At 41.7% G+C, this 27,907-nt stretch overlaps 1 protein-coding gene across 4 annotated transcripts in view; it reads right to left on the reverse strand.

The window, feature by feature from the left end:
• Window positions 1–12,482: 12,482 nt before the first annotated feature.
• SMAP2 (small ArfGAP2) overlaps window positions 12,483–27,907 on the reverse strand; it is a 49,772-nt gene continuing 34,347 nt past the window's right edge. For all 4 annotated transcript variants that reach the window (XM_008968388.4, XM_057299268.2, XM_057299267.2 and 1 more), the window contains 8 exons: window positions 27,057–27,142; window positions 25,960–26,038; window positions 22,705–22,791; window positions 21,567–21,648; window positions 20,426–20,535; window positions 19,467–19,632; window positions 18,712–19,028; window positions 12,483–13,831 (listed from right to left, as the gene is read on the reverse strand). In XM_008968388.4, the coding sequence (XP_008966636.2) occupies window positions 13,706–13,831; window positions 18,712–19,028; window positions 19,467–19,632; window positions 20,426–20,535; window positions 21,567–21,648; window positions 22,705–22,791; window positions 25,960–26,038; window positions 27,057–27,142 (1,053 nt within the window). In that variant the 3' untranslated portion in view covers window positions 12,483–13,705. The remainder of the gene's footprint in view (window positions 13,832–18,711; window positions 19,029–19,466; window positions 19,633–20,425; window positions 20,536–21,566; window positions 21,649–22,704; window positions 22,792–25,959; window positions 26,039–27,056; window positions 27,143–27,907) is intronic.

Here is a 27,907-nt window from a genome sequence, read left to right on the forward strand (position 1 = left end):
CTCCTTATAGATTATGATATGTTATAGTTTGCCCATTACTTCCTGCTTAAAATAATAATCATTTATTATCTCTCCCAGTTTCCATGAGTCAGGAATTAGACAGGGTACAGTGCAGACAGCTTGTCTTTGCTCCATGATGTTGGAAGCCTAGCTGGAAGACTCGAAGGCAAAGAGCTGGAATAATCTGAAAGCTTACTCATTACCATCTTGGCCTTACTAGAGCTGTTGGCCAGAACACCCACACGTGACCTCTCCATGTGGTCTGGGCTCTCTTAGAATCTGGTGGCTGGGTTCAAAGGCAAGAGTCAGGCTGGGCGCGATGGCTCACGCTATAATTCCAGCACTTTGGGAGGCCGAGGTGAGTGGATCACCTGAGTTCAGGAGTTCGAGACCAGCCTGGTGAAACCTCATCTCTGCTAAAAAAAAAAAAAAAAATGGGTGTGGTGGCAGGCGCCTGTAATTCCAGCTACTTAGGAGGCTGAGGCAGGAGAATGGCTTGAACCCGGGAAGCAGAGGTTGCAGTGAGCTGAGATTATGCCATTGCACTTCAGCTTGGGTGACAAGAGCGGAACTCTGTCTCAGAAAAAAAAAAAAAAAAAAGGCAAGAGTCCTGGGCCAGAGAGGCAGGAAGAAGCCATACTGCCCTTTTATAGCCTAGCCTCAGAAGTCATGCAGTGTCATAGTTGCTGCATTCTATTGACCAAGGCAGTTACAAAGGTCCACTCATGCTCAAGGGGAGAGAAAATAGACCCCACGTTTCAGTGGAAGAATGCCAATGTCACATTATGAGTATGAAGGATGGGACATATATTGATGTGGCCATCTATGGAAAATACCATATACCACAGTGAGACAACCAAAGCCTCCATAGACTAAATTATGGCATAGATCCAAGAGCTGACATATTCCCCAGATGGGATGGAAATCACACTGCTTTTCTACCAAGTGGAAGCAAACTGCTTCTGATATTTTTATCAGGATAGACTGTCCCCCACCCAAACTGTCATGTTAATAGCTGTATATCAGGTGTCCCACACTATCCTGATTTGATTCAATAGGAAATGACTTCTGTAACAGCAATGGCAATGGGTATCTTCTCTTCATGAAGTTAAGGATAATTTACTGTTATTCTCCCAAACCCACCCATCTTCTGCACCAGCTAGACTGACAAGTTAAAAGGCCATGGGATAGCAATCACCACTATCTGTGAAGTCTTTGAATCCCTGCAATTCCCCTAGAGATGCAGTACCAGATCCATTTATTGTTTTGATGTGGAAGAGCTCCAGGAGCTTCCTCATCTCCATTGCTTTCTTTTTTTTTTTTTTTTCTTTCTATCAACTGTAGAAGACTCACTGAATCCGTTCCTTTCTTAACAGGCTTTACTTCACAGGTGAGCAAGCCAATGTGGGGATTCTATCACGTGCTAAGAACATCTTTTCCAACTGATGCTCAGGAACTTGGGGAACTATGTTAGGAGAGGTTTAAGTTTCCACTGGACCAATGGTGCGGCTGACTTAGGTAAAAACTCCATCATGGCCAGGTGCAGAGGCTAATACCTGTAATCCCAGCACTTTGGGAGGCCAAGGCAGGTGGGTCACCTAAGGTCAGGGGTTCGAGACCAACCTGACCAACATGGCAAAACCTGGTCTCTACTAAAACTACAAAAATTAGCCAGGTGTGGTGGCGCACACTTATAATCCTAGCTACTGGGGAGGTTGAGGCAGGAGAATCACTTGAACCTGGGAGGCAGAGACTGCAGTGAGCCAAGAATGCACCACTGCACTCTAGCTTGGGCGATGGTGCGAGACTCCGTCTCAAAACAAACAAACAGACAGACAAAACAAAACAAAACTCCATCATTACCTGGTCCCCATATGAACTCTGAGAAGTGGACAATGACATTGTGGGTATCTGGGAATTAGTAATAGCTAACAGCTAGTATCCACTTGTTGCCCAAGTGTTTGTGTAGTTTCCCTAGTGTACAGTTATCCAGACAAAATGGTAATACACATTTATCCATAAAATGGTAATGATACACATTCTGTACTGGCAGCACTTTTACAAGCTCCTTGCTCAGGATACATGGCCTCTCCATTATTGAATAGGCTCTGAATCTGTAAACTACCTTAAGTCTAGCAAGAGAATCCAGAGCTGCATTTCTGTTTTGATATCTGCCTCCAAACCTGGAGAAATGTTTGGCTATACAGATCAAGCAGGGCTTCAGTGATCTGCCATTTATCTAGGACCCTATCTCCAATTAACCACCTCCAAAGATCTTGGTATCCATTTTGAATACCATAAATTGCATGGGGGGGTCATCGTTAAAGGCTACTGCTGGAATCATTACAATTACACTGAAAATAGGAAATACATGGGCATGGGCATGTAGTCCCACACCTGTAGTCCCAGCTACTTGGGAGACTGAGGCAGGAGGATCCCTTAAGCCTCAGGAGTTTGAGGGTGCAGTGAGTTACTGCACTTCAGTCTGGGTGACAGACTGAGACAGAGTGAGACTCTGTCTCAAAAAAAAAAAAGAGAAGGAAATACACTTCACCAACATTTTATGAACTACTAAGTCATGTTGTAATGCTCCCAGTACTCTTGTGAATAAAGTATGCTTCAAGACTTTGGTAAAGGGAATGTCTTCAGGATCCTGCCAGGCAGGGATGGGTTGGGAAAAGGGATAACATATTTGGTAATTTGTTCCAGAATTCTTCTTAAATTCCTTTCTCCACATTATACAAAGGCATTTCTGTCATCTCAGCTTTTAGAATAGATAGGCCATTATGTTCAGCTTTCCCTATGAAAAACATGCCCAGCTGCTAAACATAGGACATGAAATCCAAAATCTGTCGTAGGTGCATTCGTATTAATAAATACAGCCAGACCTTAAATGACACCTTTCTCTTCTCGATTGAACACTCAGTATTTTCATAAGAATTCCTCATGTTTTTTCTGATGACTGCATAAGTCTCCTCCTCTGTGTGCTTCCTATTTGCTTCCTAGTGTGATATGATGTACCCAAAATAAACTGATACATTCTTGAGAAAAATATTTAACTTCAACCTAATCAAGTTTCTAGACCTAACTTCCAGCTTCTAGGAAGATTAAAAACATAGAACTTTCTACCAACTAATTGGCTTGAGCCCTTCAAAAAGTCATTCTCATGAGAAAAAAAAAAAAAGTGAGAGGCACTGTTCCAAACTAAAGGAAACCAAATAGACATAATAACCAAATGCAATGCATAAAGCTGGACTGTATCTTGGTTTAAAAAGAAAAGCATCAAAAGACTTTCTTGGGATAAATGGCAAAATTGAAAATGGACAGATTTTAGGTGATATAAAATTTAAGGGTGCAGGCTGGGTGCGGTGGCTCATGCCTGTAATCCCAGCACTTTGGAAGGCTGAGGTGGGTGGATTGCTTGAGGTCAGGAGTTTGAGACCAGCCTGGCCAACATGGTGAAACCTGGTCTCTACTAAAAATACAAAAATTAGCCAGGCGTGGTGGCGCAAGCCTGCAGTACCAGCTACTCAGGAGGCTGAGGCAGGAGAATTGCTTGAACCCAGGAGGCAGAGGTTGCAAGAACTGAGATTGCCGCACTGCACTTCCAGCCTGGGCCACAGAGCAAGACTCTGTCTCAAAAAAAAAAAAATGTTTTTTAATCTTCCTAGAAGCTGGAAGTTACATCTAGAAACTTGATTAGGTTGAGGTTAAATATTTTCGTTAAGAATGTCTCAGTTTATTTTGGGTATAACATATCACACTAGGAAGCAAAGAGGAAGCACACAGAGGAGGAGACTTACACAGTCATCGGAAAAAACATGAGAAATTCTTAGGAAAATATTGAGTGTTCAATCAAGAAGGGAAAGATGTCATTTAAGGTCTGGTGGTATTTACTGATATGAATGCACCTACCACAGATTTTGGATTTAACGTCCTATGTTTAGCCACCACGCCCGGCAAACTGTAGTTTGATCATTCCCATTGCTGTATAGTATTCTATTGTAGGAATATACTATAATCTATGCATTTTCCTGCTGATGGGCATTTGGATTGTTTCCAGTTTGGAGCTATTATGAATGCTTCCAGAACATTCTTGTGCATATCTTTTAATGCTCAAGTACATATATTTCCATTTGGTATATACCTATGAGTAGAATTGTTGGGTCATAGGTTTGTCTATCTAGCAAATGATACTATTAAACCATTCTCCAAGTTGTCATGTCAATTTACACTCCTACTAGTTTCTGTTGCTCCACATTCTTGTCAACACTTAGAATGATCTTTTATTTTAGCCATTCTGGTAGGTATTTCATGATGTCTCCTGTTTTGTTTTGTTTTGTTTTGTTTTAATTTCCCCAACTACTAATGAGATTCAGCATTTCTTCAATGTTAGTCATTCTTCAAAGTTAGTCTTCATAGTTAGTCTTCTTGAAGTGCTTATTCTGGTCTCCGTTGCATATTTTTCTAATATGTCTTTTTCTTATTTTGCTGGCATTCCTCATATATTCTGGATACAATGCCTTTATCATATGCATTTCAAATATCTTATCTTACTCTGTGGCAAGCCTTTCTGCTCTCTTAATGGAATCATAAATAGTTCTTAATTTTAATCTAATCAACTTTATCAATCTTTCCTTTATGATTAGTGCTTTTTAACTCCTAAGGCTTCTCCACACGGACATGAAGATATTCTCTACTATTATCTTTTAGGAGCTTAATTTTTTTAAGTTTCACACTAGATCTTCAATCTATGTAGAATTTATTTATTTATGTATTTTATTGATTTATTGAGATGGAGTCTCGCTGTCTTGCCCAGGCTGGAGTGCAGTGGCATGATCTCAGCTCACTGCAACCTCTGCTTCCTGGGTACAAATGATCCTCTTGCCTCAGCTTCCTGAGTAGCCGGGATAACAGGCATGTGCTACCACGCCTGGCTAATTTTTGTATTTTTAGTAGAGACATGGTTTCACCATGTTGGCCAGGCTGGTCTCTAATTCCTGGCTTCAAGTGATCCACCTTCCTTGGACTCCCAGAGTGCTGCGATTACAGGCGTGAGCCACTGTGCCCAGCCTAGAATTCATTTACTGTTATGGTATGAGGTAGGGGTCAACTTTCACTTTTTCTCTAACATCCCAGTGTCCGTTCTTTAAAAGACTACCCTTAATCCACTGCATTGCATTGCCACCTTCATAAATCAATATGTGCCTGGGGCTGTTTCCGGCTCCTGTATTCTATTCCAGTGGTTTATATGTCTATCCTGCACTGATTCCACACTGTCTTAATTACTGTAGTTGCATAAGAAATCTTAAAATCTGGTAGTGTAATCCCTTCAAATTTATTTATTTATTTTGAGACGGAGTTTCACTCTTGTTGCCCAGGCTGGAGTGCAATGGCAACATCTTGGCTCACCACAACCTCCATCTCCCAGGTTCAAGCCATTCTCCTGCCTCAGCCTCTCGAGTAGCTGGGATTATAGGCATGTGCCACCACGCCCAGCTAATTTTGTATTTTTAGTAGAGACGGGGTTTCTCCATGTTGGTCAGGCTGGTCTTGAACTCCTGACCTCAGGTGAACCACCCACCTCAGCCTCCCAAAGTGCTGGGATTACAGGTGTCAGCCACCATGCCTGGCCCAAATTTTTTCTTTCTTTTTCCAAGATTGTCATGGCTAGTCTGGGTCCTTTGTATTTCCATATACATTTTGTAATCAGCTTTTTTTCTTTTTCTTTTTCTTTTTTTTTTGAGACAGAGTCTCATTCTGTTGCCCAGGCTGGAGTGCAGTGGCACTATCTCAGCTCACTGCAACCTCCGCCTCCCGGGTTCACGTGATTCTCCTGCCCCAGGCGCCCGAGTAGCTGGGATTACATGCACACACCACCACACCTGGCTAATTTTTTGTATTTTTGGTAGAGACAGGGTTTCAGTATGTTGGCCAGACTGGTCTCGAACTCCTGACCTCGTGATCTGCCTGCCTTGGCCTCCCAAAGTGCTGGGATTACAGATGTGAGCCACTGCACCCAGCAAGGAATCAGCTTTTCAATTTCCACACACACATACGAACATACACACACACACACACACACACACACAAATTGGTGGAGAATTTTCACACACTGATGATGGATTCTTTTTCCATGAAGTTCTATAAATTTGTACTTTGAGGCTTTAAGAATGTATACTGGTTTAGAATGGTAATATTTTCCTTGTGAAATGAACCTTTTATTACTACATATAGTTCTGTCCTCTTTCTATTACAGGGTGAGTACCCCTTATCCAAAATGCTTGGAACCAGAGTGTTTCAGATTTTGGATTTTTTCACATTTAGGAATATTTATATAAACATAATGAGATATCTTGGGAACAGGACCCAAGTCTAAATATAAAATTCATTTATTTCATATACACCCTATACTAATAGACTGAAGGTAATTTTATACAATGTTTTAAATAATTTTGTGCATGAAACAAAGTTTTGATTGTGACCCCATATGAGGTCAGTTGTGGTATTTTTCACTTGTGGTGTCGTGTCAGTGCTGATATTTTGAGCATTTCGGATTTTGCATTTTCAGGCTAAGATGCTCAACCTGTAATGCTTTTTGTCTGAAAGTCTATTTTGAAAATATAAATATAAATGATATAAAGGATCCCCATTTACTTTTGGTTAGCATTTGCCTGATCTTCCTTGTTCCATTCTTATATTTTAAACATTTCCTATTCTTGTATTTTTAGTACTTCAGGAATGACTCAAAGAGACCTTCACTAAAGAAACTTCCAAAGGATATACTTCAGGTGAAGGAAAGTGATCTTAAAGAAAAGTCTGAGATGCCAGAAGGAATGGATTTTATTCTATTTTATTTTATTTTATTTTATTTTATTTGAGATAGGGTCTCACTCTGTCACTCAGGCCGGAATGCAGTGGGGAGATCTTGGCTCACTGCAGCCTCGACCTCTGGGCTCAAGCAATCCTCCCACCTTAGCCTCCCAAGGAGCTGGGACCACAGGCACACGCTACCACACTCAGCTAATTTTCTGTAGAGAACAGTTTTCGCCACGATGCCCAGGCTGGTCTCAAACTCCTAAGACTCAAGTGATCGGCCTGCCTCAGCCCCCCAAAGTGCTGGGATTACAGATGTGAACCACTGCACCCTGCTAGGAATGGATTTTGTTTCATTTTATTTTATTATTGTATTTTATTTGGAGACAGAGTCTCACTCTGTCACCCAGGCTGGAGTGCAGTGGCGAGATCTTGGCTCACTGCAACCTCTGCTTCCCAGGTTCAAGTGATTCTCCTGCCTCAGCCTCCCGAGTAACTGGGACTACAGGCGCACGCCACCTCGCCCAGCTAATTTTTGTGGGTTTTTTTGAGACAGAGTCTCAAAAAAATTTTGTGTCTCAAAAAAAAAAAAAAAGTAAAAAGAAAAGCCGATTCCAAAATGTGTATGGAAATACAAAGGACCTAGACTAGCCATGACAATCTTGGAAACCCAACAGGGTTTCACCATGTTGGCCAGCATGGTCTGGATCTCTCGACCTCATGATCTGCCTGCCTCTGCCTCCCAAAGTGCTGGGATTACAGGTTTGAGCCACCGTGCCCAGCCTTTTTTTTTTTTTCACCAGGCTGGAGTGCAGTGGGGTGATCTCGGCTCACTGCAACCTCCGCCTCCCAGGTTCAAACGATTCTCCTGCCTCAGCATCCTGAGTAGCTGGGACTACAGGCGCGCACCATCGCGCCCAGCTAATTTTCATAATTTTTGTAGAGATGGGGTTTCACCCTGTTGGACATAGCCAGGATGTTCTCAATCTCTTGACCTTGTGATCTGCCTGCCTCGGCCTCCCAAAGTGCTAGGATTACAGACCCGACCTTTTTTATGTGTTTACATTTATTTATTTATTTATGAAGGTGTTTCGCTCTTGTTGCCCAGGCTGGAGTGCAATGGCGTGATCTTGGCTCACTGCAACCTCCGTCTCCCGGGTTCCAGCAATTCTCCTGTCTCAGCCTCCCGAGTAGCTGGGACTACAGGTACCTGCCACCACACCTGGCTAATTTTTGTATTTTTAGTAGAGACGGGGTTTCACCATCTTGGCCAGGATGATCTCAAACCTCTGACTTCATGATCCACCCGCCTCGGTCTCCCAAAATGCTGGGATTACAGGCGTGACCACCACACACGGCAATCTGACAATGTCAGTAATCCAACTGTATTTATTCCATCTACATTGTATTTTTTGTATTTAGACTTGTTTCAATCATATGACTTTTCAGTTAAGTTTGGTCCACTTTTCTGAGCTTTTTTTTTTTTAAACAAATAAATTCTTAACCCTGCCTTTTTCTTGGGGGATAGGAGGATGGTTGATATTTTTGCTTATTTGCATTTTCTTATTCTAATTTTTTCCTCTTTATTGGTTTGGAATTTACATACTCTATTTCTATTCTTTTTTTTTTTTTAATTTTTATTTATTTATTTATTTTTTGAGACGGAGTCTCGCTGTCTCCCAGGCTGGAGTGCAGTGGTGTGATCTCGGCTCACTGCAAGCTCCGCCTCCTGGGTTCACGCCATTCTCCTGCCTCAGCCTCCCGAGTAGCTAGAACTGCAGGTGCCCGGCTAATTTTTTGTATTCTTAGTAGAGACGTGTTTCACCGTGTTAGCCAGGATCTTCTCGATCTCCTGACCTCATGATCTGCCCGCCTCGGCCTCCCAAAGTGCTGGGATTACAGGAGTGAGCCACCGCGCCCGGCTCTATTTCTATTCTTAAGGGTAACCCTTAAGTCTTACCAGGTATATTTAATTTTACAGAGCCTGTTTCTCTACTTTACAACTGCTTCAATTCACCCTTCAACTCGCTATAATCTGGTTTCTGGCGCTACCACTCCAACTGAAGTTTACAGTTTCCAAATGCTAAATTCAGTAGTCCTTTTACCAATCCTTATCTCACTAGATTTTCCTACTGATTTGATGTTTGTGATCATCCCTTTTTCTAGATATTATAGTTCCTAGGGTTCCTTGACATTGTACTTTCCTAGAGTTTTGTTTTGTTTTGCATAACTTTCTGACTATTCCTCCTCATCCCCGTTCCATCTCCTCTCCTTCTTGGGCCTTTCCTCCTTAGCGTCTATTAAAAATAAATATTTCCCCACAAATTGTCCCAGCCCACTGCTGTTATTTTACAAACCCACCCTATGTGATTCCTATCCATCTCCTATGGTATCAATTACCACCCCATGGGCTAACTCACAAATTAATTTCTCCAGCCTGACCTCTGCCTTGAACTTCAGACTCTTAAATCCAATTTCCAGCTGGTCAACCAGACCTGGATATAACACAGGCAATCCAATTTCAACAAGCCTAAAACCAAACTCCTAATTATCTACTTCTTCCCTCCTAGAGAGAAAAGCCAGCTTCTCTTCCTTCTGTAAATTCTTTGACATAATCTAGAAACATGGGAGATTTGACTGCTTCCTCCCTCTCCATCCCACATCTTGTCCAATACTGATACCTCCCAACTCTACCTCCTAAAGCATCTTGTCTAGCCCTCGGCCCACAGTCCGCATTCGGCCCAGGATGGCTTTGAATAAGGACCAACACAAATTCGTAAAACATTATGAGGGCCAGTCGTGGTGGCTCACACCTGTAATCCTAGCACCTTGGGAGGCTGAGGTGGGCGGATTACCTGAGCTCAGGAGTTCAAGATCAGCCTGGGCAACACGGTGAAACCCCATCTCTACTAATAGTAAATACAAAAGAAATTAGCCGGGTGTGGCGGCATGCACCTGTAGTCTCAGCTACTCGGGAGGCTGAGGCAGAATTGCTTGAACCCGGGAGGCAGAGGTTGCAGTGAGCCAAGAGCCAGCCTGGGTGACAGAGTGAGACTCCATCTCTACAAAACAGGCAAACAAAACAAACAACAAAAAAATTATGATTTTTTTTTTTTTTTTTAGCTCATCAGATATCACATTTTATCAGTATTTTATGTGTGGCCCAAGACAGTTCTTCTTCCAATGTGGCCCAGGGAAGCCAAAAGATAGGACACTCCTGTCCTAAAGTATTCTTCTGGTTGCTTTTCCCACAAATAGTATTCTATGGCTATTAGATATACCAGAAAAATTGACTCCGTGGTAAAATAAGTGTTGGTAAGTGCTAGAAAACTACGAAAAAAGTCTACTGCAGGACTTTTCAAAGAGATTACTATGTAGATATTATATTCTAGATATGAGGTGATATAACAGTCTTTTCCACGCTTATTTTAGCATTTCTGTGGAACACCTTTTAGCATCTCACATGCCTCTTGATCAATCATTAACTGCTATTCTAAGCCCCTCCATTCTCCCCTACCCCTGCCACCACGGCCCTAGGTCAGCTCTTCCCATCTCTGGTTCCCTAGCTCTGGTCTTGCTTCCTCAAACGTGCTGTTCACAGTGATGCAAGAGTGAGCTACCTAAAAGTCAAACCTACCAAGTCTCTCCACCACTCATACTTCAGGCTAAACTCCTTCATAGGGTGTGGAAAGGCCCCTGACCCGGTCCAGCTCCACCTCTCCCACAGCACACCACACTCACATCATACCCTAGACATACGTTTGTGCCTCCCAAAATGTTCCATGCTCTTGTAGGTTTCTGTATCTTTATTCACATAACACTATTTGTCTGGAATATTCTTCTCCACACCAATTCACTGGTTAACTGTTACTTCTCCCTTTAAGGCTCAGCTCAAGTGCCACTCTCTTCAGGAAGTTTTCCTGACTGGGCTAAGTTCCCCCTCAGCTCAGCTCCCATAATCCACCTGCATAGGAAATTACAGGCCGGACACAGTGGCTCATGCCTGTAATCCCAGCACTATGGGGGGACGATGTGGGAGGATCACTTGAGCCCAGGAGCTTGAGACCAGCTTGGGCAACATAGGGAGACCCTGTCTCTCCAAAGAAAATTAGCCCAGTGTGGTGGTGCACGCCTTTGGCCCCAGCTACTTGGGGAGGCTGAAGTTGGAGGATAGCTTAAGCCCAGGAGGTCAAGGCTGCAGTGAGCCATGATCACACCACTGCACTCCAGCTTGGGCGACAGAGTGAGACCCTGTCTCAAAAACAAAACGAAAAAAGAAATTATAAATTTGCTGCCCCATGAGACAAGAGCTTCTTAAAAGCAGAAACTATCTCAGATTCATCTATTTATCCTTTCCAAACTCTAAATGCTGATGGGTTCCAAGACTCAGTTCTCTTCTATTTTCTCAAGTGACTTCAACCGGTCTCATGGCTTTACATAACACCCGTACCCTCATGATTCCCAAACTGATGCCCCTAAACTATTTCCAACTCTTTCCAGATCTCTACGGACTGGCTGCTTATTTAGGTCTCAGTCCAAATGTAACCTTCTCCTGACCACTCCATCCAAATGGCCCCGTGCCCACTCTCCCCCCTTGTCTTATACTGTCTGAATTAAATCTATTTGTTTATTATGCATTTCTCCTACCACACTATCCTATGAGATTGGAGAGTTTTTATTCACTGCTTTGTCTCTAGAGCCTAAAACAGTGTTTGGCACATTACTGACACTTACTAAATGTTTGTCAAATGAGCTACTGCCTAACACAGATCTGGCACGTAATACCTGCTAATATCTGAGTGCTTACTAAGTGCCCAGTAGTGTGCTAAATATACCACAGGAACTGCTTCTTACTATCCTAAGTATTACCATTGTCCCCATTTTACCTGGACACAGGAGTTCAGTAATTTGCTCAGGTCCCAGCGTAGGAAGGGATAGGAACACTGGCAGCCTGACCCAGAGCCAACTTTCCTAGTCACTGTGCTGTCCTCCCACTTACATCTTTAAGGACTCAAAGGGTGTACTCAAAGGAAAGAAGGGAGGAAGGGTCCAATAATCACATTTGTTGAGAGCAGAAAAGGAGTCAAAGGGAGAAGGAAACACACTAAAGATGGTCTTCTGCCTTTTGTATTTCGTACTGCCCCCAGGATTGAGTGTCCTAATTCCTGACACTGATACGGAAGGTCCAGTTCTGATAGCTCAGAGAGGGGTGAGTTACCTTTACCAGTCAAAGCTACTGCTCTCTTGGCAGAGAGGAATTTCAACTCACTACTTAATTGCCATGGTATAGGGAAAGAACAAGGGGCTGGAAATCCAGTCACTTGGAGGCTACTGCTGGCTCTGCCCAGGGTTCTCTAGTGGACATTTGCCAACCATGTTCTTTCTCCGTGTCTCAGTTTCTCCACCTGTGGGGGGAAAGCATGCCGCTCTGATGTTCTGTGACTCTAGCAGGTGCTGATCTCCAGAGTTCTCTCAGCTCACAGCTCTAGACGCCAGTGGAGAGAGGCCCCCTTTCTGACTGCTGGAGCCTGGGCCTCACCCTTGGGTATGAGAAGTACAGAATTTTCTAAAATACAGGAAGTGAAACAATTACCTTTGGAAAACAGAAAACCTAAGTGTAACGCACCCTCCTCCAAGAGTGACGCACAGTAATGGCCAAGCAAACAGTCCTTCCCTGCAATATTTATTAAGGAATTTACACATACACAGGAGAAAGGCAGCCAGGAACTGTGGTTCCCACACATGAAATCTTTTAAGCAAAGTTTTCTTGTCTGAATTTTCAAGTGGGGTGAACAATGACTGAGAGGAAAGCTGTCCCGGTCCTCTGCCTCGTACACCTGGGAACGGTGGGGAAACAGAGCACCCTGGATACACAGGCATGAAAGAGTGATCAGCAGACCGGGAGAAGGGAAGGGAGAAAGGGAGTTATCAATGACATGGCGTCTTTTAAACCATAAGAAAAACAACAGTTTTAGGCTGCTGATAAATTAATTCCTCTCTGTTGTAAACCTAAAACTAAACAAAAATAAAAATACCCAGAGCAGATGGGGAGAGGGTGGGAGGCGGAACACACACTCATACACACACACACACTCACGCACACACACAAGCAGTACACGTTAAGCTCTGCATTCCCACTATAGGGGTTGGTCCTCCAGCCACGGAGCCAGATCCTACTGAAGGCAGGTGGGAGGCGGGAAGGGATGTGTGTCTGTGTGTGGGATCTTCATAAAGTCTTTGGTGCTAATAAAGGCTGACTGAAGCAGAAAGTCCTGAAGCCCCAGATCCAGAAAGCAACTCAGGGCGAAGAGAGTAGTATTTTTGCTCATCCTCATAGGAGGGGGCTTGCCTCACCCCAGGGCTAGGGTCAAACTGACCCAGGACCCAGGGAGTATTTAATTTGATTTCAGTACTTGCTTCATTCCCATAAATCATGAGAACATGATGCTTTTCAAATTTAAACACTTAGAAACAGCTTATTAACACATATAGAAGGACCTCTAAGCTTTCCCCTGTTTGCCTAATACACAACACCCACAGACCCTTCTGAGAGTCTGACAGGAGCTTTAACCTTGAGGGAAGGGACTCAAAGGTGTGCACATTTCTCCCACAGTTTAAGTGCCTTCTGCCAACAACTTCTAAGGTGCTGGTGCCAGGAGAGGACTGGGGAGGACGTTGGGATGGCTATGGGGCATGTACAACATAAAGCAACAGAGAGGTCTTCATGTTTGGGAAGTGGCTGGGCAGGATGCCAAACCCCAAATGACTTATTGAGCAATTTCTAAACCAAACAGAGAGGTAGGAAAAGAGGATGGGGGTCAGGGGTGGAGGCTGTGGAAAGGGGAGAGCGAGGGCTGAAGAGAATGGCAGCCATACAGGTGTTTTGTTTTTATTTCCACATCTGAGGACTGAGAGTCTGATTTGCTGCCTGTCCATTTCCGCCACTCATTGACTGTCCATAGTTCATCATGCCATTGGCTCCATAGAAGTTCATCCCAGCCATCTGCTGGGTCATCTGAAAGGGAGAGAGGAGACTTTCAGACCAGGCTGTGGGCATTCCGCCAATTAGTGCAAAAGGCAGGGTGGGAGTCCCTTTCTCTGCCAGGATGGGGAGAATGAGACAAAGGGAAACTCTGTTATGGACAGTAAACCCTGGACCTTAGCAGTCAGATCATTTCAAGGCCACGTACGTGAATGACTTTTTGGGAGTGCAATGCTGACGGAGACTAAAGCTCAGGGAGGGAAAGAAGGCATCCTGGCATCTGGATCTAGTCGACAGAAAATCAGCATGAGTTCCTCTCTTTTTCCTTTCCAGTCCCTCCTCCTAAATAGAAGGGGCCTATTGTTAACTTGCCTGGCCAATCCTAAAAGCTGAAAGGAAAGCCCCCTCCCCAGTGCTCCCGCCTCATCTTCAGCACAGCTATTACTGTCAGTGTCAGGGAAAGCGCTTGAGCAGGCTTGCTCGTTTGCAGAAGGGGGAAAAAAAGGAACTGGACTGTTCAGAATGAACAAAGGCGGTGGGGGGGGGGGTGGGCGGGGGAAGACTAATGTGTCTTCAGTGTATAAGAAGGGAAGGAGCTGGGAGAAAACAGTCAGTGGAATAAGGCCTGGGGCAGGATGGGGCGGGGGTCCTTCATGAATCTGATGGAAAGACTGGCCCCTAGCAGTGAACAGAAAAATACTTTATGGAGAAAAATGCCTTGAATTTCCTAAGCCTAGTACATTTTCTATATAAGTTATTTTTCTTTAGGAGAAACTATTATTTTCTTGTACCAACTTTTAAAGTAAATTTCAAACTGACATAAAAGTTGAAACAATAGTACAATAAAACCCATGTATCTTCTTCCTTAAATTCACCAACTGTTAACATTTGCCATATTTTCTCTCCTCCCTATAAAAAAACTTACATTTTTTTGATGAGTATCAAAAGTTGCAGATTAAAAAAAAAAAAAAAGCTGCAGCTATCACGACATTTCATTCCTAAGTCAGGAGGCACCTCATAAGAATGAACACTTTAACAGAACCACAAAACAATGAACACGCTCAAGAATTTCAACATTAACACCATATTCTAATGTACATGGCATTTCATTTTCAGATCTCTGTAGTCTCCTTTAATCTAGAACAGTTTCCCTAACACTTCCTTCCATTTCTTCCTGACACGGACATTTTTAAGAACCCAGGACAGTTATTTTGTAGCATACCCCTCAATTTGGATTCATCTCATGTTTTCTCATAATTGGATCCAGGTTCAATATTTTTGGCAAGATTCTATGGAGGTGACACATGTCTTTCTTAGTACAAAATATCAGGAAGCATATGACATTACTTTGTTCCTCTGTCAGTAATTTTATGTTTGATCACTTGGCTGAGGTAGTGGCTATATTTCTTTCATTATAATTAATAAATAATCTGAAGGGCATTTCTTTGCAAATGTGTCAATCCTTTGCTCTTTTTACAATTACTGTCATTCTTCTGTAAAGAAGGCTTTTCCTCCCTCCATTCCACACCTGGTTTTTAAAAAATATCACCGTGGACTCATGGTTTTGTTTTGTTTTTTCCACTCAGTGTGTCATAATCCATTACTGTTGTTACTCTTTTTGATGTTCACATTGTCTCACATTTGGCCAGTCAGAGCCACTGGAAGTCGGCTCATGCGTCCCTCTGACATATTCCCATCAGACTTATAGCATTCCATTACTTATATAAATAAAAACGAAACAATGAAAATAAGTGAATTAAAATCTCCACTATGAAAGCTAGAAAATAACAAAGTAAACCCATAGAAAGCCTATGGAAATTGAGGTAGAAAACAGAAAAATGTAGCACCAATAAATCGAAATCCTGGTTCTTTGAAAAAAATTAACGAGACTGCTAGGCATAACTTTTGATAAATTTGAAAACCTTGGCGAAATGGAAAATCTAGGTAAATATAGTTTTCCAAAATTGACTTCCATAGAAGAAACAGAGAAAAGTATCAAAGATTTGCTACAAAAAAAGCAATAGTGCCCACAAACTTCACATGGGAATTCCACAAAACCTTCAAAGACCAGAGCTACATAAGTTATTCTGGACCACAGAGAAACAAAAACACAAAAGTACTTCTTATAAATAAGTATAACCCTGATAAAGATAGCTATACATGCACATGTGCAGTACACATGCACCATACCACCTCTCTGGGGTTCCTTTGCCTGTCTCTTGGTTTTCATATTAAATCACTTTGTATTTCTTTGTACCTAGTGCAAAACTAGTGTTGCTTTGTGAGCCAATTTGAACATCATTTTCTTTTGATAGAAGAGTTGCCTACTGATATGACTGGTATGTTTGGTCTCAATTCCATCATATTAGATTTTTACTGTGTTTATTGTATTTGCTGCACTTTGTAGTCTGTTTTTAAAAATTCTCAGCTGGGCGCAGTGGCTCATGCCTGTAATCCCAGCACTTTGGGAGGCCAAGGCGGGTGGATCACCTGAGGTCAGGAGTTTGAGACTAGCCTGGCCAACATGGTGAAACCCCGTCTCTACTAAAAAATACAAAAAAAATTAACCGGGTGTGGTGGTGGGTGCCTGTAATCCCAGCTACTCGGGAGGCTGACGCAGGAGAATCACTTGAACCCAGGAGGCGGAGGTTGCAGTGAGCCAAGATTGTGCCACTGCACTCCAGCCTGGGTGACAGAGTGAGACTCTGTCTCAAAAAAAAAAAGAAAGGAAGAAAATTATCTTGGTATTCAGAACATTTCACGTGTTTGTTCTAGTGATTACCTTTATAGTAATACTTTTTAGCAATGTCCTTGGTCTCCTTTTTCCTTATTCAAGCTTCCGTGATTTGGTTTGTCAGCTTATTACATCCTTCGATTTCTACTTATTTCCCATACAATATTTATTATTCAACTTTTCTCCCTCCTCCTTCCATTATTTTCAGTTGTATTTGTTTGTCAGAATATAATGTATATTCTGCAACGCTTGTCACCACCTTTGTTTTAGTCTTAGATTCTCAATTAAACATTCAATTCTCACCATCAGTTCTTTTGCCAAAAATGAAAATGACCCCAGTCATCTCTCAGGTGGATGAAGCTTATCTTCTGTTAGATTCCCCAGGAAAGTCTTGTAAGTGTGATATTCTCTGAGTTCTTGCATATTTATTTTTTACAGCCTTGATACCTGAAGGATAGCTTGGCTGGCTTGGTTGTAAAATGCTTGTTGTGTCTTGCATACACTTGAATGTCTTTAAAATACTACTCTCCTTGTTGTTCTTTTTGTATTTTGCTACTAGGAAGTCTGATGTCAACCTGGGTATTTTTTGTTTGTTCTAAGTCACAGATTTTTGTGGGTAGGAGGTATGGAAAAGGTTGGACCCCTAAACATTTTGAATGTTCTTTAAAGTCTGTAGATTTGCTGGGATATGTTTTAAAGTTGACTGTTCTGGGTCAATTTTCCCAGATACACAGTGGGCTCTTTCCATATTATATCCAAGTCTTTTATTTCTAGAATGTTTTCTGGTGTTAAACACATTAATACTGTCCCATATTTTATTTATTTTGTCTTTATTTCTTTGGGCATCTCCAAATATATGTAAGTTTTCTTTGCCTAACTTCCATATTAATTTCCATCTGATTCTTTTTACTCCTTTCTATATTTAGTTTTCATTCTCTTAGCTGTTTCATGCCTTTCCTCAATGCCAAATATATTTTCAGCTCAATCTACTGTTCTTTAGCTAACTTGTAATTGAGTCTTTACATGAAAATTTTGGCTTTTTCTTCCATTTCTTTTCTGAGTTTAGTAAACTTTCATTTCACAGCATGCAGTTTTTTATCCATTTTGGCTTTAAGTTTTTGAATTTCTGATTTAAGGTGTTTTGTCTTATCTGCAAATGTTTAAGGACATTTAATTCAGGTTGGTAGATTGTGTAACAATTTTCTTCTGCTTCATGACTGTTGTTTGAGGGAGAATATTCATTACGTGAAATGTTTTGATTTTCATTTTCTATTTTCTTCTTGTAGTAGCTGTGTACAAATGTCAGCTGCCATGTTTGGTTCATTTTGTAAGGTCTTATTTTTTTTCTCAATCAGCAATAATAGGTGTGAAGGTTTGGGGAGGCTTACTAAATTTCTTAGATTAAGAGCACCATCTTTTATTAGTGAAGTGGTTATTTTGGAAGAGGGAAGAAGGTGTATATTTGATTTTGTGATTCTCATTCCCATTTCTCGTGTCTTTCTTTCCCTTCACCACCAGTCCCCTAAAGGGTACCTCCTCCTTTTAGGCCATGCCCATCTCCCCGAGAAGCAATGCTTTCCCAAGGTTGCTACCTATATTCCTATATATCTGAAGTCTCTTATTTTTGATCCTCCAAGTAAACAGAGTTCTAATCTACCACATCTCAGACCTGTTCTCAGTACATCTTTGATGAGGGTAGGTCCTTCTCCTTCTGGGGGGTTACTTTATCTGTGGTATTATTGCTAGGCCCCTGCTCCATCTTCTCTTTTTACAGTCTCCTCTGTGATGCTGGCTCCGCTGGATTTGGTGTTTATATGCCCATTGCCATGCCATTTGAACCTTGCAGTATTCTGTCTACCAAATGAGATTGTTGTGAGAATATCTGCATTCATTGTTTGTACAGGGTTTCTTTGTGTGTTTGTTTTTGCTTTTGAGAATGTGTGGAGAGATTCAGATTTAGGCAGTTGGGCTTATTCTACAGGAGCCCAGAACTCCTCAGAAAGTCTGACTTTAGACAGACCTTCTAGGAAAAAAAAAAAAAAAAAAGGCAAACCTAACAATGTCTCTTGCATTATCTCATCTACATGGAAAGGATTCAAAGGATAGTGGAGAGGTACAAACTGAGAAAAACTTGAGGAAGGCTCAAAACTCTTGCTGCAAGTAAAATGGGGTAGCTTACCTGAGTAAGGTTCCACTGCAGCTGCTGAGCTGGCTGGACCCCATACACAGTCTGGGGCATAGCTGCCATGCCTGCCATGTAGCCAGCCTGCTGGGTGGTCATCATTCCATTCGGCACACCCATCATTGATGCCTGCATGCCACCCATATAGCCTGCAGGCATGGCCATGGGGGCAACCATCCCAGAAGCTCCTGGCTGAGCAACCATGCCGACTGGTGGAGGCATCATGCTCCCCATTATGCTGTTAGGAGGTGTAACCCCGGGGAAGCTGGGGTAGGCTGTGGGATATGCCATCTGAGCAGGAGCCATGAACATTGCTGCCAAGAAAACACACATACAGGTCGGTTAAAGAGGGAAAAACATAAAGTCAGCCCGAACTCTCCCTGGCTACCCCTTTCCAGCTGTAATTTCTCAGGATTACTCTACTCACAATGCTCTTTACACAGCAAAGTAGTTAGAGTCCCTACGAGGCCTGCTATAGCTTACCAATGGGCTGCTGACCGAGCCATTTTCCCTTTAGGGTCCAGATCCAGACCTTGAGCTAGACTTCACCGAATTGTGACCCCAGACTCCACAGAAGTATGACTCTGAGTTACATTAATTTCCATCTGCTGATACGTTGGTCATGTTCAGATTTGTTTGGTGTATGACATCCTGGCCCCCAAAGCAACTGTCCTCTGTCACAATAAATAATTCCTGCATGGAAGCCCTCATGTCTCTATCTGGCACATGGCCATGACACCCATGAAATCTACCTTGAGTAGGCATTTGAGGCGTCTGGGATCCATACAGTGAAAGAATGGAGTCTTTAGAGAGCTGTTTCTTGCCTATTTCTTCTGATTTGCTCCCTGGCTCCGGAAACAGGTTCAGGTTTTCAGGAACAGAGCCGGCACTCCCTGCAGTTGGCATGGAACCTACAACCTTAGGGCAAAGAGGGCAGGGGGAGAATTGAAATGGTTCTCATGGGGGTCTCTTTAAGGGTCTCCCTTCCCTCTCTGCTGCTCCTAACATCTGCAATAAGAATTCATGGCTCAAGTTAATAGCTTCCTAACATTTTTACATTCAACTATCTGAACACACCTGATAATTAAGCTCTGTTACAATTCTTTCCTTTCACCAAAACATGTGATTTGGTAGGAACAAACAAACGAAACAACCCACAAATGATGCAGCAGAGGGAACTGAGTTTAGACCTCAGTGTAGCCATTTACTAGTATAACCACAGGCTAGTCACATAACTTTTACGAACTAATGTCTCCACATCTGTAAAATTTCCACTTTGCAGGTTTGTGGTGAAGGAGTGAAATTATTAATGAAATATACAAAATGATATACAAAAACCACCTCACACTGTGCCTGAGACATAGCAGGCGTTTCACGAATGGTAGCCATTAAAGGTTTCAAGTCTTTCCTACCTACAATTTTCTGGCAGTAACTCAGGCCGAGGAGCTAGCCTCAAGTATCAGCCTTCACAGTATCACACACTTTCCAGAGAGGCAACTCAAATGGCCCACCCTTTTTGAGCAGGAGAAAAAATGGCATGAACAGCAATCTTAGACTGTGACAGAAATGACACAATGTTAAGGGAAGAATGAAGAATCAAGAAAACCAAAGTCCAACTCCACCAAGGAAGCATGATGTGGTTCCATGATTAAGATATCAAAATCACCCATTTCAGAATGTTCTTTAATCCCGAGGAGCCCACAAGACTCACCTTTCTGGAACCCGAAGAAGAAGGGGATGGAACAGAGGCCAACAGATCTAAATCCTTCTCTAGGGTATTGCTGGTCTTACTATTTGCAATGGAGCAGGCCACAGGAGCATCTAGAAAGAGAGATCGAAGTTAAGATGCAGCACTGCTTATTAAGCCCATGCCTTCCTTCTATTCTAGACAAAAAGCAAAGGTGGCCCATAAGCTCATGGACCTAGAAATCTAGACTTCTGGAACCATCTAGCATGGACGGGGCTTCTCAAAAGAGGCTTCACCCCACATTCCCAGAGTGCTCTGGGGAAGCCTGTAGCCCAGCCATCAGGCACAGGGCAGCAGACGCCCAGGCCTGAAGGGTATTTCAGCACCACAGTTGGGGGCTGGCTGGCTCCCTTCTGGCTATTTGAAGGGCAAGGTATGGAGGAGGGTTCATTTTCAGAGAGCAAGGAAAGGTACAGAAATTAGAAGCCTAAGTAGCCAATAACCTCAATCAGCAGAAGCGGATGGAAACAAAGTGCAACCATCAGTGCTGTGAAAGGCAGACAACAGGCTTTCTTTCTGAAAGGGCAGAATCACTAGTTCAGGATTTCAAAGGTTTGGAGAAAAATGACCACAGGCCATCTCAGAAACAGGTTGCATCTGAAAAATGAAAGGAATGGGGGCAGGGAGTGGAGTACAGGGAATTGACATGAGGCTCAAAGGTGCTGTTTAGCAAAACTGCTAACATTTATGGAGGGCTCAGTATGTGCCAGGCATGGGGCTAAGAGCTTTAGAGGCATTATCTCATTTAATCCTTCCAACAACACCTTTGAAGTAGAGACTCATTCTCACTGCACGGATTAGGAAAGCAACATTCAGAGGTTAAGTAAACTACCCATGGTCACACAGACAGTAAGTAACACAGAGCGACACTGGCTCCAAAGGCCATGCTCTTAACCACTACACCACACTGTCGCTCTGAAAAGTGTCACAGTAAACACTTCCTTAGAGCAACTGCTCAGATGTAAAACAGATCAGGAAGAATGTGAGATAACAGTCTTAGCAATGAAGACAAAACTGGAGAACCCCATCTCTACCTATCTTCCAGGGTCACTGAGAATTTATCAAAATTTGTAAGAACATGGAAGCTGAAAAGTCCAACTCTTACCAAGGCCCAACAAATCCATGACAGGCGCTGTGGATTTCGGGGAGCTTTTCCGAGGTAGCTGTGGGTCTTCTTTTTTCTGTGGCTAAGGTGAAAATATGTTATAGAAAGAAATAAGCAGGTGGTTTTGAACTCTTTTCCCATCTCCACTGTAAAGCCACGGTATTCTTGTGGGTAGGGCTGCTGTTATTCAAAGAGAATTACCAAAGAAACAAAACTCAGGAAGTATTAGGTGAAAGAATCAAGTCAGGAGGCAGAAGTGCATAAACCAAACCTAAAGTGAAAAACAAAGATATCGCCTGTGATTGTCTGGCCTCCTAAAGAGACAGATCTTTCTGAAACCAAGACAACCACAGAACAGGGGGTCCAACAGAAGCAGCAGTTTTTGGTCCCAGGAAAAGCCAAGAATAAAGGTAGGTATCTGATGGTACAAGAGCCAAGAGCCAACAAATCTCCCAGTGGTTAGAAAACCTTTTACTTTAACACCAAAAGGGAGGTTGGTTTAAAGATTACCTAATTCACTCTGCCAGTATCACTAGTGATTGTGTCCACAGACAATGTGTTTCAGAACGATGATAAAAGACTCTTCCTTAAGCAATAGTAAGTAAAGTCCTCTCTCCCAAGATTCCAAGTTTTTATGTTAGAGATTCTACTACTACAGCCACAATATGTCCTGTGGAAAAAGAAGGGTGTCTGTTTCAACATGACAAAGCAAGAACATAAGAAGGGATCATTTAAAATGGACTAATATGGCCTCACTTCTGGACTGTTCTTCACTGAAATCAGAAAATGGGATACAGAAGGTCTAACAAGAGAAGGACTAATGTGGAAATAGCATCTGCTCAGATGGTGTCCCTCAGCCTTGGCATTCTGGCTTGGAATGTGCCTCTTGCTTAGATGGAACAGATGCATTTCCTGAGTTCTCACCTGGCCCCAAAGAGAAGCCCTTACAGAGCAGATTTAGGCAGCAACTGGTAATGAGAGAGCAGAAATGATAGCAGGCAGTCCAATCCAGATGCAGAACCCTTTAGCCCCAGCTGTGATGGTGCAATGGTACTCACCACGAGACCTCCTACTTTCCCTTTCACAAATATACACATACCTGAGGCTGTCCATACAGTGCAAATACTTCCCAACTTACCATTTTCACCTTCTCAAAAACAACAGGTTCCAATTTTTTTTCTGGAACTGGTTCGCTCCCTCTTTTCCACTTGTCATCTTTTTCTTTCTATAATGATTTAACAAGACAAAGAACACAGGGCCCACGGTGACTAATAGTTGGATAAATCATAATTCCAAGTGTCCGAAAAGGACACCTCCAATCCCTATTGATTCTGACGTAAGTGTCTGACAAGCTTGGGGGGCGGTGTCTTGGTGTGGAGCATGAGAGTTGACCTCTTCCACATTAGCCTCAATGCTGTACGAGGCGTCTTCCAAACACCTTAGGCGCCCGCCCTCCTAACCCACTCATGACTGTTGACATTTGCAGTCGAGGCTATGTACAGACGCTCAAACATTTTACCAGTATGCTGCCCATCTGTGCCCCAAATTTAATTTGCCCATGCTTTGAGAGGTCTCCCCTCATGTCGGTATACTAGTGAATAAGTTCATCTTACTCAGCTTATGTCCTTTGTGATATCATAAATTCAATCATAGGTCCTCTCAATATCCATTTTTTTAACAGTCAGAAAATAAACCTTAATTTCAAGTTTACAGATTAGAAGAACAAAAATTAAGTTTTAAAATCAAATAAACATCTAAATGTAAAACAAAACCACAAAGTAACCTTAAGAATACAGAGTATAGCATACATATGAAAAACATGTTTGGTCTTGCCAGTGATGAAAAATGCAATTTAAAATGCACTTTATGCAGGGAGAAAGATCTTTCTATAATGGTGGGAGGGATGAAGTGAAACCAGTACTCTTATACAATGCTGAGAAGAGAGAGTAAAATGGTACAAATTCTGGAAAGTATATTGGCAAAACTAGGAAGAGACAAATGTTGAAATCCTTTGACCTAGATGATACCATATCTTGTAATGTATCTTACGAAAATAGTCCAAAATATGAAAAAGGTTAAATGCACCAAGTTCACCCCAGAATTATTTATGCTAAAAAAAACTTAAATAACATTTATGCCACAGAAGGGAAATGGTAAAATAAATTATTACTTTCAGTGATTTAGCTACTCACTGAAAGATGATGCAACAATTAAAAATTATAAACACTATATAAGCAACACAGAAATATATGTTAAGTGGAATGAAGGCACGAGAAGTCTACATAACTGTATTATAATTATGCCTCCAAAAAGAAACTATTTAGAGAAAAAGGGGAACACACCAAGAAGATAATTATTAGCAAAGATAGTGAGAGTATGTATGGATATTTCACTTTAATTTTCATTTTCTCTAAAATAATTTTATAATCAATACATGCAGCTGTTTTTTTCATACAAAGTGTATGTCTTTAACACAGACATTTCATTTAAGTTAAAAATGTTTTATCTGTCCATTATAAAAAGAATAGTTTTTAACAAAGCCAGTTTCTTTTCATTTGATATTAAACGTCTTCACTTAGCAAATACTAATTATTGGCATAAAAATCTTCACAAAATATGAAAAAAATCTAAGTACATTAAATAACAAATTCTGAAATAGCTTTTTGGTAAATGGGAGGTTATTTCCTTCCTAAGAAAAACATCCGGTAACTGGGCTTGCTTTCATGGGTACAGTATACCAGCAGCAGCAGAGCTGCTGTTTCCACAATAGCTGTGTACAAATAGCAACTCTACTCCTTCGTCATCTGAATTATCTCAGATACCCTTTTCTGACCTCATCTGAGTTCATATCTTTAGGTACAATGAACAGAGCTGGGCAGACAGACCACAGTTTTCTACAAATAAAACGAAATGTGTATGCTTGGGTTCTAAACTGTTTTTGATGATGCCATTGCAAGCTGTAGCTGCACACTGGGTTCTTTCTTGGCACAGATATGATACTGACAAGTCCCTTTTCTGGATAACTGCAAGGTAAGAGTCCTTCATACACAGTTGAGAAGGAATCATTTTTACCTAACTATATGTATTACCTTACACTTACTTGCCTGTGTTGAAATTCACCTACCAGTTAATGCCCCTTTCACACAGCTTCATAAGATCAGCCTGAAGTGGATTCCAATTAGCTTAACTTTTAATTACCCAGAAGGGCTTGGAGCTCAGTGCAAACAGTGATTTCACTGGCTATTATATCATTATTACATAACTAGAATAGATGATAGATACGTAGGACCTGCACTGGAGGTGGAGAATCCCTTACTCTCAATACTTCTGTGACTAGATAAATAGCCAATTATTCCTAAGAGAATTTTCTGTAGAATCTTGTCAAAGGTTATTTAAAGGTCTAAATAGTCATATCTATTGGTTCTCCATTAGCTGTCATTAGTTAGGCATATTTTCCTCTTTCAGAAACCATGCTGTCTGTCCCCCTGTGTGTTATATTTGTCCTAGTTATCATATACTGTATTGCAGATTCTAAACATGCCTAGCATGGAATGTGTCCTTGGCAACTGGTAGTCAGTCTCCCTCTGAAACCCTTCTCAGAAACAAGGGTCCCATTGGCAATCAGTCCAACACACTGGTTACAGCAGGTAATGCTGGAAATATACATTGGTCAAACTGAAGGAAACTCTGGTGATTTAATTACACCTACTTTTGTTGATTTCATTTACAGGAAAAAAGTATATATGTGTGTATATATCTATGTAGATAGATATATCTGTAGTACATATACACATATACTGTTTTATTTGATCTAGTATATGCAACATGTCCATCCCAAGAAATAATTCAAAACTGGGAATCATCACTAACACCTTCTAACTACAGATTAAGGCAAGAATTCACTGATAGGCAGAAGTTTGTTTCTGCCTCATGGTCTTGACTCAGTAACTGGCACTTTTTACTTTTGCTTAAAAATTTATATTGAGACAGGGTCAAACTCCGTTGCCTAGACTGGAATGAAGTGGTGCAATCACAGCTCACTGCAGCCTCAACCTCCCTGGCTCACGTAATCCTCCCACCTCAGCCTCCCAAGTAGCTGGTTATTACAGGCATGTATACCACCATGCCTGGCTAATTTTTAAATTTTTTGTAGAGATGGGGGTCTTTCTTTGTTGCCCAGGCTGGTCTTAAACTTCTAGGTTCAAGTGATCCTCCCACCTCAGCCTCCCAAAGTGATGGGATTAGGGGATGAGCCACCACACCTGGTCTACTTTTGCATTTTTTAAAAGATGGTTTTGGAGTGTTTTGGTAGCAGTTCTTCAACGTGTTCTCTGGCCTGATTTAATAAGCACATTACTTATTATGGACAAAACTTGAAAGATGTATAACCAACCCTAAAGGCATTGATGTCCAGACTTCGGTCCATGTATTTCTTCTTCTCATATTTGTCTCGAATAAATCCTTCAACAGCTCTGCAAAAAGCTTATTAAGGATGAATCCAACAAGCCTCTCAAACAGCAAGAAGATAAAAGGTCAATTGTGTTCCACGGAGCATTGTTCTCCTCCTTCCCTCTTGCCTGGTTTCCCCACATGGCTCCTGCCTCTTCATATGCAATTTCTCTGACCAAAACCTTAAAATGCCTCCTTCACAGTTAAAGCAGGGAATCATTACTTCCTATGCTTTCCCTTCAGCGTGATGATAGCAGCAAGTGGAATTAATCTTCAAACTGACATTAGAGGCTGTCTGTGGCTGTTCTAGAATATAGGTAAAGCAGTCAAATGTCTATTTTAAAGCACTTAGGTCAATAGGCCTCAAACAAAGGCACGTAAGTACCCCTTAAAAACATAAACTCTTGTGCCCCACTGCCAAATTCTGACCAGTGGGTCTTCTGCAAGGCCCCAAATCTGCATTTAACAGGTTCCACCTGAACCCATTAAAAAAAAAAGAACCTTAACAAGATGATCTACAAACTACATTTTGAGAAGCACTGCCTTTAAGGGATTTGGTTTTGTGTCCTAGGTGCTATGCTCTGTTGAACAGATGGTGGAAGAAAGTTATTGGTTATTGACAAACTGGTAAACAACAGTTAATTCTTTCACCCAAGACATAAAAAGATGATAAAAATGAATGGCAATTTTGCTGACTGCCAGGGTTAACAGAGCACAATGAACTGCTCTTTTTAATCAAACAATAGTTTCAGAGATCCAAAATAAACTAGTGGAGATGTAACTTTATGGAAGAATTCACAGTGAAATCACTGCAGTCTTAATTCCAGAGTGAGTCTTCTTCAAGTGACACCGTATGACAATTCCAACATTCACAAATACATGTGCTTTTTGTGCACCTTGATTGCAGGACAGAGGACAAGCAAGGACACTGACTAATCCACATAGAGATGACCCAGTCACATTACAGGACTGGAGTCTTGTCTGACTCTCCCCAAGCATCAAAATACCACTCAGCCTTCTAAGTTGCTCCAGAAAAGATACGGGTCTATCTGAGGTCGCCGAAAGGTCTCAGGAAGATAGGCTTCATAAAGTCGGTTTGCCTTTCCATTTCCCATCTCTTGCATGCACTGTGACCAAAGAGAATGTAGAAACATGGAACGTCAGATCAAGAAAGAACTGAAAAACTTCTCACCCAATTCCACTACTGTACAATTGAAGAACCAACCTAGAGAGTGTCAGAACCAACATTTAAACTTGTGTATTCTGATTTCCAATTCATGATTCCCTCTACCTTACTAGGATTTCCCAATCATTTGCCCCAAGCTGTCTTTCCCCTACTCCATAGGTTCCTTTTACTGAAATATTTGTGTACCAAGATACATTTAATTCAGTAATAAATCAACATCTCATTTGAAACTCTTAGATACACAGCTACCAATTAAAATGTCTACTTGGCAGGCAATGATCAGTGTTATCATTCTGAGTTTATACTATTAATCAATTCCAATAAATGTGTTTCCCATTAGGCTTTTAAGTAGACTCCTTAACATTTGTGAGGGATAAATCCCAAGAGCTTTTTAAATCTCCAAATTCCCGAATATCTCCACGGCATATAATTTCCTTCATAAAACAGAGTAAAGTGTAACTGAAAAATGTAACTCACCTTTTTAGACCTTTAATACATCTATAAATACAATCTAAAGCAATTTCTAAAGTCATTTTCTGGTTAAGCGTAACCTCTGATTTCCATTACCAATTTTAGCAACTGGATTTGGGGGGCGGGGGGCTTCCCTTTTACTCCCAAGAAAGAAAAAAATTGAAATTAAAGCGTTTCAGTGTAGGAAGAGAATAAAAAATAATGAAGCTATATCAAGGTACAGCTTTTAGGCCAG

The sequence above is a fragment of the Pan paniscus genome, chromosome 1, assembly GCF_029289425.2.
Source record: "Pan paniscus chromosome 1, NHGRI_mPanPan1-v2.0_pri, whole genome shotgun sequence".
NCBI lineage: Eukaryota > Metazoa > Chordata > Mammalia > Primates > Hominidae > Pan > Pan paniscus.